Genomic DNA, 14,329 nt, shown 5'->3' with positions numbered 1-14,329 from the left:
TGCCACTCGCGCCACGGAAGCAGTATTGGTAGAGCAAGAAGTAATCATGTAGTATTACTTGCTGTTTTAGAGTCTGTGATTATTGTTAAAGAAAAATGAACACCTGATTATAGACAGTTAATTGTACTTCATGTGCTGGGCTTGCTAGAAGTAAGACATGTTCATAATTATGTGGTTGCCAAAACTATGCTAAAAAAAATGTATTTAATCGAATCTAATGCTAAACGAATCAGTTGGCTTGAAACATTCAAATATTTATGTGAGAAGTGGTGAATCTGTTCTTTGTGGAAGTTGAAATACACCAATACTAAACTAAAAGTATTCCGCGAGTACCCACTTATTTCAAGAGGAGAGACAGAGACAGAGACAGAGACAGACAGAGAGAGAGAGAGAGAGAGAGAGAGAGAGAGAGAGAGAGAGTGAGTCTGAGAAATTCCTGTAACCAGCATTATTCTTCGGAGAAGGAGGTTTAGGAGATCGACGTAGCCGGCTATCCAGAGAAGAAGATTGGCTGTGCATATTAAGTGAGTCAACTGATGTGAAAGGGGCGTGGATTTTAGTTGCAATCCAAAGTCACACTACTACTTACTGTCGCACCGTGTTAGAACGTGGCGACCAGCGGCAAAAAATAAATTAAAGCAGAAGATATGTTGTGTTTCCATAGCAACCAGGTATAAAAAAGACAAGAGAACTGTTTCACGGAACTGGATTTGACCTAAAAGTTCAAATGGTGAAAAGTAATAAATGCAATAAAAGAAAAGACGTAAGAAAGATATTATGCTAAAAGAAAAGAGAGAAGATTCCGACATATTAGACTAAGAAGAAATACAATGAGAATTATTCATCAAAGAAGATTTGGTGTGGGGAGTAAGTGGCTCTCACCCACATCGCGAGGACGCAGACGTGGAAACCAGCCTAAGGCCGACGACGGCGGCGCCAGTCGCTGATCACCGGGTCTGATTCCACATACGCTCACCGACGCCGAAACCAACATTTGACGCTGCCGGCGCCAGTGCTGTTCACCAGTGGTGATTACGCATCCGCTCAGCAATGCAGCTACAATTCTACGCCGGGTGAGCGTGAAATAAGCAATGCAGCTACAATTCTACGCCGGGTGAGCGTGAAATAGAAACTTTATTACTCTAGTAAGAAATGTTACAAAATACTGTGGGGTGAACTTTGATTGTGTAATTGGTATAATTATAATTAGTATTAAATGCTCACAAGAGCTAAAGCCTATGGACAGTATACAACAAGTTGGAGAGAAGTCAGAACCAGCCATGGCTATGAGAATTACTAAAGAAGGGCCTGACTGGTCTGATTTAGTAAATCTGATCAAAACTTGAAATGCTAAATTAGACACTCACTTCAGAGCCCAGAGTGCAGCTTTAAGTGCTCATTTCAATGCTCAGAGTGCAGCTTTAGATGTGAATTAAAAAACACGTAGACTTAATAAACTCAATAAATTTTAAATTAAAGGCTCGAGGTGAGATTCTAAATAAAGGACTAGACTTAATAAATTCTCAATTAAAGGCTCAGAATGAAACTCTACAAATTCAAACGTTGAATATAGGTTCGTTAAATGTCAAGAGACACTCAGAGCAAAGAATCTAGTAATCTATGCGAAGGCATGGGTGCTTCAAAAACTGAATTCGATGCCAAATGTAATAATGTAGAAGCAGAACCTATTGAAAACTTAGAATCTTTGGAAGACGTGTACAATAGTGAATACAATAATGTAATACAGGGAATGATTACCTCGAAACAGCCTAAGAAATTAATACCGATTATTCAATCGCAAATTACAGGTGTCAGTACTCGAGTGGATAATGTCAGTAAATACTTCAAAGAGAATACATCTAACTTTGATATTATAAATGTATGTAGTTTGGAGGAAACATTTGAACAAATCATAGATCGAAAAGTTACCGAGAGTATAACCTCTGACAATGTTTAGACTATTGCTTCTTCCAAACTTAATGATACTAGCAAGGTTATAGATGACATGTGGAAAGAATTCAAGCTTTCCAAAACAAAGTAGAAAAAAATGTACCGTCACCTAATCTTGTGTTACCCAGGAAAGTGGTGACTGTTTTGCAGTGGGAGACTTTCAAACAAAATTTAATGAGAGGTACTGGTCTGCACTTGTTCAATTGAAGTTAATATCAGATCCATGGGACCCGGGCAGAGTCATCTATCCCCCAGGGACGTTAATGTTCTTTGTTAACCGGCGGACGTACGACCGTCAGATCCCTCATTGTTTTCGGTGTTTCTTCAAACTTAGTTTTCCTGCACGGAATCCCCTTCAATTCTTAAACTATTCTATAATCTATTCTTGAATTCTTAAACTATACTATAATGTTAGTAATTAGGTAACCGGATATGACTACAAGATTAGGACCAATTTAAGAGAATCGCAGATGAACAGTGATCTCTAGACAAGAAAAGAAACGAACAAAATATTATTTGAGTGAAAGGTATAAAATTAAGTAATGTTTAAACTGAGTGATGTCTAGAAGACATATACTGAACAGAGTATTTTGTGTGTGTATAAAATATAGCGTAAAATAATTAACTAAATAACTATTTGATTGCAGTGTATAATTTTCTATTTTTATAGAACATTTTATACCTTTTATGAGATGTGATGTAAAGGGGAGTGTTTGCATTGGTTTTGGAAGGGATGGGTATTGTAGATTAAAGCATGATTCACACTAACTAATAAATCATGGCTAACGCAGAACACACACCACACCTTCCAGACAACCCTCGCAGACAAGTGTGAAGTGTGAACGATTCTTCACCATTTGCCGTTCAATAGGGGTTGCTAAGATTTTCTTCGGAGCTTCAAATGCGAACATGAGAATGTCCGTTCTGTAGGAGACGTTTAACATTTTAACTTGCCTCCTCTGGCTTCTCACTCAAGTACCGGCGAAGTAGGGATCCTGGGTAAGGGGGGTGGGAAGGGTTTCCTGTCTTTGGGGCTATCTTCTTTCTCTTCTTCGATCTTGGCAACCATTTCTAGTTTTCCTTTCTTACTTCTCTTTTGAGTACCTGCCTATTTTTTCCTTCTTTCCATATTCATCTACTTCCATCCGCACATATGGATATATGTGTGTGTGCGCGCAAGTGTATACCTGTCCCTTTTTCCCCCCTAAGGTAAGTCTTTCCGCTCCCGGGATTGGAATGACTCCTTACCCTCTCCCTTAAAACCACATCCTTTCGTCTTTCCCTCTCCTTCCCTCTTTCCTGATGAAGCAACTGTGGGTTGCGAAAGCTTGAAATTTGTGTGTGTGTGTGTTTTATTGTTTTTATTGTGTATATCTACCAGCGCTTTCTCACTCGGTAAGTCACAGCATTTTTTAAATAAATAATCTGACAGACATTGTGCACAGCTATTTAAGGCTGTTTACTGATGATGATGTAGTGTATGGGAAGATGATGTTATGTGACTGCAGCAGGAGCCAGGATGACTTGGACAGAATTCCTAGATGGTGTGATGAATGGCAGCTTGCTCTACAAGTAGAGAAGAATCATATAACGTTCAAATATAGCTTTATTAGTGTGCTTCTAGACCCAGTCACATCAATTACTTCGGCATTGTGTTGCAAAGTAGTATAAAATGGAATCAGCATGTCCAGGTGGTAGTAGGGAAGGTGAATAGTCAACTTTGTTTAATTGAGAGAACTTTGGGGAAGCGTAGCTCACTTATAAAGGAGATGGGATATAGAGCACTAGTGCATTCCATTCTGGAGTAGTGTTTCAGTATTTGGAATCCCCACCATGCAGAATTAAAGGACAGGGTGAATACATGGAAAAGGAAAAAAAATTCCTCAATTTTGCCCGGGTTTCCTGATTGAAAATACACTTTCTCCCGGGTGAAAATACACCTTTTCCATGTTAAGTGACAGTATACTTTTCATCGGCACTGTAAAACTTATCAATCCTTAGAATGTTAATGGTTTTCTACACAGACATAGAATTTGCCGGCACTTTAGAAAACGAAACCCAGGGGGGAAGAAACAAGTTTTGGAAAGATCTTTCATGTGCAGCAACATGTACGCTGCATTTTTTTGTGTTAGGGAGGTATAAATTCGAATTCCATCAAACACTGCACGTTACTTTCCGAAGCAATGAAATTGAGATTGCGACATGCTTTAGTGAGCCAGCCATAGCTCGTCACGTGATCTCGCCAGCCGATGACAGCGTAGGACACGTGATGTAGTCAACCAATAGCAAGATCACTCTTAAGAAGTGCGAACACACAAAAAAGAAAAGTTAATGGCTTAAATTAATACACATAGTGTTGCTACAAGAAAAACGAAGCTTTCACAAATAACATTGGTCTCAAAGATTAATAAGCTGCAAGAGAAGCTAAGATTCCACATATAATGCTAATCTTTTTGCGCGTGTTACACTTTAATATACATCACACAAATGTGCTAGTAAAATTTTTAATAACGACGTAAATGTCTGATCTTCTGGGCTCGAAATTCTTCTAGATGGTCATCCTCAAAGAATTGTTTTTTAAATGAGGGTCAAACGCTCTGTGATTTAAGAAATTCATCGTCCATTCTCCCACATAGTTCATCTTGTGTAAAAGGAAATTTACTTTGAAACTAACACTTTTCAAACCACCATTCGCAATATTTTCCCATGACCTGTTAGAAATTGGTTCGTTTCAGTAGTTGCCAGATAACAGGTGTCACTGCGAATGCGCAGTTACGATGACGCATGTCCGTACGTGTAAAACATTAAAAGATCTTGCATTACGTCATAAAAGAAACAAGGCATCAAAGGATACTTCAAGAGCATCAGAAATTAGTGAACCATGCTAAAATGTATAATTTGGCTTAAAGTGCACAATCGTATGTCCAGATTCAGATGTAAATTTTCTTTGAGTACCAGTGCTGTATTATCACATGTTTGGTTCTTTATTATGGCATAATACCATGCGAGCTAGAAGGTGGAAAACGTGCACTTGAAATGCAGCGAACAGTTGAAACTAGCCATCAGTGTGAAATTAAACAATTTGTTTCAAATAAATTGACTGCCTTAGCGCAAAAGATTAATAAAAGCCAAATCTCTTTAGCAAACAGACAAAAATAACTTCATTGTTCTGCAAGGCGATTAATGCTTGACTGTCAGAAAGGTTGAAATAAAACCTGAAACTAACAACATATTTTAGCCTTCCTTAATTATGGGAACGTATTTTAATTCATTTTGTAGCTCCCGGCCATAGAAATTCATTTTGTTTTCATTTAATGTGAGAGCAATAAACGAAGAGGAAACAGCAAAATCACTAAATGTAAACACAGGTCATGTGGAGACTACCCACCTACCCTCTACAACTCAGACTGCTCTGTGCATCACCCCCGGATCTACGATATTTCCAAACAGGAGAAATTTAGATAGTGGCACGCAGCCACAAATCTGTAGCCAGAAGCGGGAGAAGGTACTACTCATACGCGACTCAACTGCGCATGCGCAAGAGCCCGCCCGCAACTACTCAAATGAATCTAATGTAAACAGCTGTCACGTCACACTCATTGGAGGCAATTTGTTGTTAGGAAGCACTGCATATTCTTCCTAAAGCCTTTGACACACTTTGGTTGGCAGACACTTGTATGAGCACTGTGTTTTGTTGTATATGGTGAAGTTCCTTTGCAACTTGAGTTTAATTTTTTTTACTTTTTTAACGTGTTCATGTTTTATCGCTGCAGTATTATTCTGCAGAAGCGGGATACGGTAGTATCCTGGTTCTTACCAGTCAAAATCACAAAAATTTAACTAAAACAATGAAAAATTCGCTGGTTTTTCCCAGTTTTCTACCGGACGAAAAAATCCCCATGTTTTTCCCGGATCTCCTGGGTTGTATACACCATGAAAGGAAGACATCAAAGTGATTCAGAGGCATGCTGCTAGATTTATTACCAATAGCTTCGAACATCACACAGGTATTATGGAGATGACTTGGGAACTCAGAAAGGAAGGCCTGGAGGGAACACAATGTTCTTTTCGAGGAACAATACTGAGAAAATTTAGAGAGTTGAATTTGAAGCTGCGTGCAGAAAAATTCTTCTGTTGCTATCACAAATTTTGCCTAAGGACCACGAAGACAAGATACCAGCGATTAGGGCTCATACTGGGGAATATAGGCAGTTGTTTTTTCCTTGCTCTATTTGCAAGTGAACAGAAAAGGAAATGACTAGTAGTCGTATGGGGTACCATATGCAATGCACTGTATGATGACTTGCGGAGTACGTATGTAGATGTAGGTTTGCTTTAAAAAAATAAGAATGATGGTAGTTTTAATGCTTTATGTGTCCTACAAAGTCTCCCCCTCCCCCCGTTTGGGGTACAGTGATGAACGTATCCCAACCTCACCTCCAATTTGTTGCGCATCTGCAGAGAGGTCTTCAAACATAAACTTTCTTTTGAGATACCCATAGTCCTAGTGCACAATCTCAAGAATATGCCTATAAAATTGTAATTAAATGTTAAACAAATACTAACAAAGAGATAGAGGTGAGGTTGAGGTACATTCATCACTTGCTTGGCCCTTAGGAATTTAGTCAATGTGGAATGTTTCCTGAGAACAGACTGCACATTCTCTGTGTGAGAATTTTACAAAAGCGATGATTTGGTGATTGTAGCACGGAGGAAATTTTGCAGTGATCATGGATTGTGTAATGTAAATGATGCTCCAAATGTTCTCCTTATCCAGAAATGGATCGAAACATTTGACCAGTTCAACACTGACCAAACCAAAATCATGATGGCCAAGGTCATAAAGAACAGGCAAATACGAGGAGAGTGTAAACAGGTAGACCCTCCCTGTTTACCTTTCCCCTGTTGCTTCATAACCTGTGTTGTGAGTAAATGAATCCACTTTCCCTTCTTCCCCTTTTTCCCCTCTCTCCTACCTGATGAAGGAACAGAGTTCCGAAAGCTAGGATACGTTAATCTTCTGTTCTGTTTTGTGTATCTATCGGCTGTACTGAGCTGACTTAAGTACTGGCCAGCCCCTCTATCTCTTTGTTAGTATTTGTTTCACATCTTTATACGAGATTTTCCATTAATCATTTAATTAAATGTTAAGCATGCCAGTGGCAAAAGAATAGATACTGAGGCACTTGCTGAAGATATGGGCATCAAAGCTGTTAACAGAGGGGGGAAAAAAAAAAAAAAAAAAAAAAAAAAAAATTGTAATCTGCTTCAAATGCAAACACACAAGCAAAAGTTAAGGAGCATATTAACTGCTGTAGCATTGTTGAGATGAATTATATAAAATCATCATCAGTAGTGTGTAAAACAGCTGCTCTTGCTCAAAATTAACAAGACCAAAAAGGATCCAGTAGAATTTATGCAAAATTTACAGGTGTAACATCTGCATTTCAAAATAAATTTTACAACAGTTCTCTGACAGAATGTAATACTCAGGGATTGGGTGGAAACATGTCCTACCTTTGTGCATGACGAGCAGTAAAATAATTATCACCTATGGAATCAATGACACCTATGGAGATTTCTCAAAATTCGAACATAATACTTCATCCTGAACAATGTATTTTCTTCGAGACAGCACACAGGGATTCCAAAACATCAATTACAATCAAAGGAAAACACATATGTTACTTGCCAGGAAGCAATATAACCATATCCTTGTCTCCACTGAATTTTGAAAGCATTCAACTGAGTACCTCACTAACATGCAGACAGGAAAATTTGTCCATTAGGAGGGCTACATAGCTGGGTTTGGTATTAGGCAAAGTTTTCTTGACATGCAGACAGCATACTGTCCTGGATATGAAGGGTAACAAAGTCATGGCAAGATTTCAAAAACTCTGGGCCAAGTTTGATGTGCTGTATTTCAATGAATAATTCTGGAAAAGCTGCAAAACTTGGCAAAATTATTTCTTAATTTGAATTATGCACATTCTGAAAGTTCAATGTATTTTGATTCACTATTTTTCAAACTAATAATGACGATTCAGCTGTGGATCAAGAGCGGCAATGTTATGTTTATTAGTAGAATGTCATAAACCATAGCTTATGAAACATCTCACTTGTGAATATTTGTACGACTAGTACTGAAATAATTTAAAGCTATAATGGTTTTTAATCAACAATGACTGTTTTAAAAATATGGAAAGATTTTGCAAATACTGCTACCAGTCACAAAATCTGTTGATTTCTTAAATTATTTAATTAGCAACACGTTTCAAGGTTGCCATCATCAGGCTGCAGTGGGAGTACAAAGAAACCTTTAACATAAGTGTGTGAGCACGCACACGCACACTGACAAATACATAAAAAGGTCACTAGGTACAATGGGTTGCTGTTCACATGAAAATTATTTTTAAATAACATTCACTTTGTTCTTTTGGTGAGGCAGGTTTCTTATGACGTGCTGAGGTCCCTTTATTTCTATGGCTCTTTTTTATCTTGTTAGCTGCTGTTCAGAAACTTTTAAAGTTATCTTTAAACATGATATCACAAACACATCAACAGGGCAGAAAACAAGGTGGTGGTCAAAAGAATGCTCATTTTGATTTGAGTATTGATATGTCAATCCTGGTGTCAAATTGAAATAAGCTTTGTTTTGACTGCCATCTTGTATTCGGCACTATTGATGTGTTCGTGATACAGTGTTTCAAGGTAACTTTAAAAGTTTCTGAACAATGACTATCAAGATCAAAAGAGGCATAGAAATAGAGGGACCTCAACACAAAATAAGAAGCCTGCCACATAACAAGAACAAAGTGAGTGTTTGTTTAAAAAAAACTGTCATGCAAAGAGCAGCCCATCATACAAAGTGACATCACCTCTTATTAGGGTATATCCTCTTCCTCCATAGGATGACCAGGGCACATACCAAGACTACAGTAAGAAACTTCAATATATATGTGCACTTGAGTTAAATTTTTTTTGCAATGCCACTGTAATCTGATGATGATGATGTTTGGTTTTGTTGGGCACTCAACTGCGCAATCATCAGCGCCCAGTAATCTGATTATAAGGTCTAACCTCTAAGTATGCTGCTAATTAAATAATTTAAATAGTCAATACATTTTATTACTGGTAGAAGTATTTATAAATCCTTTTCCTAGTACTGAAATGTTGGTTAAATCTATCACATTCATAACACGGATACCAAGCGAATATTAAAAAGGTAATGGAAAGTCCTTATGAAATGTAAACTTTGGTAGATTTTGGACGAATCCTTTTTCCAGTTATACAGTATGCAAAAGATGGCCGTGAATGTGTAACCACCTTCACCCGCACACGCTTGTATGGCTACATTGTGCCAGCACAATGTGGCCACTCGTGTGTGTGTGTGTGTGTGATGTATAGCTTATAAAAGGATTTGCCCAACAGCTACCCAAGTCTTTAGTCGTGTATATGTGCCTTTCAATAACTACGAAGAGAGAGAGAGAGAGAGAGAGAGAGAGAGAGAGAGAGAGAGAGAGAGGGAGGGAGGGAGGGAGGGAGGGAGGGAGGGAGAGAGAGAGAGAGAGAGAGAGAGAGAGAGAGGAGGGGGGAGGGAGGGAGGGGGAGAGAGGGAGGGAGGGAGGGAGAGGGAGGGAGGGAGGGAGGGGGAGAGAGGGAGGGAGGGAGGGAGGGAGGGAGGGAGGGAGGGAGGGAGGGAGGGAGGGAGGGAGGGAGGGAGGGAGGGAGAGGGAGAGAGAGGGAGAGAGGGAGGGAGAGGGAGAGAGGGAGGGAGGGAGGGAGGGAGAGGGAGGGAGGGAGGGGGGCGGAGTAGAGAACCAACTAGAGAGAGAGGGGGGGGGGGGTGTCGGAGTGGGCATATGCTCAAAAGAAGTCCCTTGATAGCTAAGCATATTCTACTTACAAAATTTCATATTAAGCTGTAAGTATTATAAGTATTCAGTTATCTGCACAGCATACTCACATAATTTCATTGTTGCGTATTATTTTCACAGCCACATCCATAGTACCTCTTGCACTATCTCTAGCTCGTATTACATTTGAAAATACGCCTTGACCAGTGTATCCATAAACAACATATCGACCATCCATGATTTCCCCAATTCTGACCCTATAATATCCTTCCGCATCATCCCAGTTATCAGTGAGACTAGGATTTTCAGGACCACCATGGGCTTTGTCAACTGTACTTGGACTCTGTAAATTCAAACAATTTAAAAAAAATTAATTAGCAGCTTTTACCAAATTAAAGAACACAAGGAAAAACTGGGAGAGGGAGGGGGGGAGACAGAGAGAGGGAGAGATAGTAGTTTTACATAAATTTTCAAATCTCGCTAAACTGTAATTCATATGTAAGCTCCCTATGGGTATAGGTCTACATAATTTAATTTTTATAACACAGTTGCAATGTGGCTGGACTTTTTTTAAAAATAGTTTTTTTTAATAGTGCTATGTACCACTCATCCTTCCCATGTTCTTGAAAAAGGTCAATCCATCTTGACCTGGGTTTGAAGAGCCTTGTCCCTTCTTTCTAATCTTCCAAACCTATCCACTTCACCTCCCTGAGAAACAACCATATTTCCAGAAGCTAAGACAGTATTGTGTATTTTTATGTGTAGTAAATGAACAAAACTGTAAAATTGTGAGACACAATTAGCTTCTGGAGACAGAATATCCCTTCTGCTGTATCAGCAGAAGGGATATTCTGTCTCCAGAAGCTAATTGTGTCTCTGCTGTATCAGCAGAAGGGATATTCTGTCTCCAGAAGCTAATTGTGTCTCATAATTTTACAGTTTCATTCATTTAAACTAAACTATGCTTGTGCATTTACTTGTGACATAGTTGGATACGTAACTGCAGCTACTCACACCTGGGAATACTTGTAACTTACATGTAGCTGATACAGTCTATAACATTCTCATGAACAGTGGAACTTTTACACAGTAGTGTGGAGGATGTAAGCCCCACCTTCCATGCAGTATGCAACCACTAAACCTGTGTTTCTGCCTCATAATGTAACATCTACCCTCACTGTTGACTGTGAGCTTTATTTTACTAGGACATGTAAGTAATGCCCACAAAGGAGTAGGAAGTGCTTCAATAGTCATTCTAGCACAAATAACTGAAATACAACACAGTAACATGAAATATGGCATGCAAGAATTACTATTTTAGTGCTATCGCAGCATACAGTACTGCTTAGTTGCTACTGTTGGCAGTGGCCAAACACAAAACACAGAGAACTCAAAACCTCTTCGGAGACACGGACCTTGGGAGTCAAGGATTAAACAAAACAGTTACATACTGTACTGATTATCATAATGTTCTATTTTTGTCTGCATTCAAAGATTATTGATTTATCCCTATAAAAAAATAAAAAGAAAACTTACATTTAGTGCCTCTAAATTGTCACCCTCAGCAAACATATCCCATTCATTTTTCTTCCCATCTTTACGATCTTTCCTTTCTTGCTTATTTTCTTTGTCATCTTCATCTTCCTTAACAGCAGCTGGATCATATGATGTAAAACGTGATTTTCTTTTCTCCTTTGGTTTTGAGTCCTCATTATCATCTTCTGTTTTAATTGTCTCAGTTTTTATTTCAGGTACATTTGGTTTGCAATTGTCAGGAAAGTTAACTGGTTTCTCACAAACACTGCTTTGCCCAGACATGTTCATATTCGAAGCATTAGAATCTTCACTTAATGCTCCCAACCTCTGCAAAAAAAAAAAAAAAAAAATAGCAAATATTTATTTATTAATTAATAAATATTATGAACAACAAATCTCCTGCACAGGAAACTTTAATTTCGAAACCAAACCACTTGTAAAAAGTCATTTGCGCTATGGTTGATCAGCCAATAAGGTTTTCTCATACCTATCATACATGCACTATCACTGAACTAATTCTTATTAGAAGGATGCACCAAATCTTCATTCATGACAGACTGTTTCAGCATTTACAGCCATTGTCATGTACCTGTGAATAAAATTTGGGTGAGAATATGTATAAATGTGAATGTCATTCATATTATAAAATGATTATATATTACTCAAGTCTAGACTGATGTGATGCCAATATTATGCTGTTAGTGAACTGTCTTTAACTGCCACTGTTTTGATAAGATCGTCAAAAATTTTGGTTAATAAAATAATATCAATGTTCATCTGCATAATCTTTGTAAACATATAGTTTCATAAGAGTTGAACAGTCAAATTACTGCCAAACCACAATTAACTTTTTTTCGATATATATACGTCATTTACCATCTTATCAAAACAGTGGTAGTTATGAGACAGTTCACTAACACCGTAAAATGGAAATCACATCAGTCTATATGCAAGTACAATACTGTTATTTTAACATAAATGACATTCACATTTATACAAGTTCTCACTAAAATTGTATTCGCCAGTACTTGACAATGGTGATAAAATGCCTAATCAATCTGCAGTGAATAAAGATTTATTATAAGCAGCTACTCTGGTGCATAATTATAATAATCATGTCATTAATAGATGTACTGTGTATTCTGCTGCTGGTCCAAAGAAGAAAAATTGAACTAATTCTTGTTTTTCAAGCATTTCAGTCTACCTGCTACTGGCTTGGAAGACATTCCATATCCTAAACAACAGCCTCAATATTCACTATTTTTTAAGATTTCAATCTTAGCCTAGCTCACCTTTTCTTCTGTGGCCTACACAATACATCCCCAGTATATCCCATTCTCTTTATAAAAATGCTATTTATTTCACAGTATGGTTTGAAAAAGTTTTCCACAAACCAGTCAATCTTAAACACCAGAAAATGAGATGAGAAACATTCCTTCGGTTTGTGATTACACAGTTCGATTAACAGCTGTAATTGGGTAAGCCAAATGACATTTCTCACAGATAAATGTAATGTGTGTGATCACAGCAAAGAGTAGGGGGGGTGGTGGTGGTGGTGGCGGCATTATGTTTGTTTGGAACTTCCTGGGATGAAGATGAAAGACTGTAACATAAGCAATTTTTCAAAAGGAAGATGGTAAATTTAACAAACTGAGCATGCAACAGAGAGAAGAAGTGTTTTGTTGGTGCTGCACATTTTTGCCATTTGTACCGAGATAAAACTAATGCTGCAGTGTTCTTTTTCAGCACGTCAGCGTAGAAGTTGGCACAGAAACATCAAAGTGAAACATCTGTGCAAATCACATGTTTATTTACATATAAAAGCTGACTTCAGAATTTTACTTTGTGTGAGAAAGCGTGTGCAAGATTCATGCGCCAATCTTAAATTCTAGATTCACTTATTTAACAATTTGTATTGCTCCTGCAAAATCTTTCGTTGACTGTATCAATATCCAGTTGTATCCAATATATTGTGAAATTTCAAACATTCGTGTTATTTTCAATTGTAGGCTTAAATTTGTTTGTGCTCTTTTAAAATTTTTGACAACAGCAGGCCTATACTCGTTCAAATAACTGTTCTCTAATTTCATTGTATAATTAAGTTAGAAATAGGTCTTTTCTGAGAATTTTCGGACACTTGCAAAACTATATTTTTATAAGTTATGGGTACAAAAGTTTTGGATAAGTAATTTATTTTTTTGTAAATGAGCGTTTGTTACAGCCAAAGAACAGATCACTGCTGAATTTCATTGTACATCAATGCATATAAATGTGTACTTTCAATAATTTTTGGAAGTTACCATTGTCCCGTGCATAATCTAATTTTTATGAATTTGGGATTTGTGATTTTGTTACTCTAGCAGATACTGTAACTTATTGTGTTACATCTAGTTTTTCCTTCAAGAAGAATATATATTATCTACATTTATCATAAATTAACTCTATTTTCAAGTTTGCTAACAACTATAATTTATCTCATAAAGTTTTGGAAAATAATAATTTGTACCACAGGTTTTTTTGTTGCCTTGATAGAAATCTCATTTTGTATATTTGCTTCAATTATTATAGGGAATTAGAAGCATTTTAACTCAACAGATTGTAAGACAATCAGTGGGCTTGGTTTAAAGTTACTTGATCACTGTCCTGTAATACATCGCACCAGAGAAAATGCAGCCCCACTGAATGATCTCAAACATGGAACGAATTGGTTGACACTCGTAAGCAGCTGGAAATGCCCTGGCTATTGTTAAATGATTGGCATGTTCTGTGATTCATTATGCTGGAGGAGCTCCCAAGAGTCATGTACCTATGGTACCAGTACCAAAGGTACCTTAAGTAATATCCTCTCCTGTGGATCCTGTCCCCTCTGCGAAAGTACGGGATACGTCATTACTCGTCCACTTGACTGTGAGTGGCTTTTCAGTGGCAGAGCTAGGCGGATGGGAACCAGGGAGGACGCAAGCTGTTACAGCAATTTCCCTAACCAA

At 37.8% G+C, this 14,329-nt stretch overlaps 1 protein-coding gene across 5 annotated transcripts in view; it reads right to left on the bottom strand.

The window, feature by feature from the left end:
• Positions 1-14,329, bottom strand: part of LOC126260870 (serine/threonine-protein kinase PRP4 homolog) — a 173,007-nt gene that overhangs the window by 50,567 nt on the left and 108,111 nt on the right. For all 5 annotated transcript variants that reach the window (XR_007546653.1, XM_049958301.1, XM_049958302.1 and 2 more), the window contains 2 exons: positions 11,343-11,669; positions 9,917-10,149 (listed from right to left, as the gene is read on the bottom strand). Coding sequence is in view for 4 of the 5 variants with exons in the window: in XM_049958301.1 (XP_049814258.1) it covers positions 9,917-10,149; positions 11,343-11,669 (560 nt within the window). In the remaining variant the exon portion in view is untranslated. The remainder of the gene's footprint in view (positions 1-9,916; positions 10,150-11,342; positions 11,670-14,329) is intronic.

Source organism: Schistocerca nitens, chromosome 5 (genome assembly GCF_023898315.1).
Source record: "Schistocerca nitens isolate TAMUIC-IGC-003100 chromosome 5, iqSchNite1.1, whole genome shotgun sequence".
NCBI lineage: Eukaryota > Metazoa > Arthropoda > Insecta > Orthoptera > Acrididae > Schistocerca > Schistocerca nitens.
The sequence above is the reverse complement of the archived record's forward strand: the minus strand, read 5'-3'. Positions and strand labels throughout refer to the sequence as shown.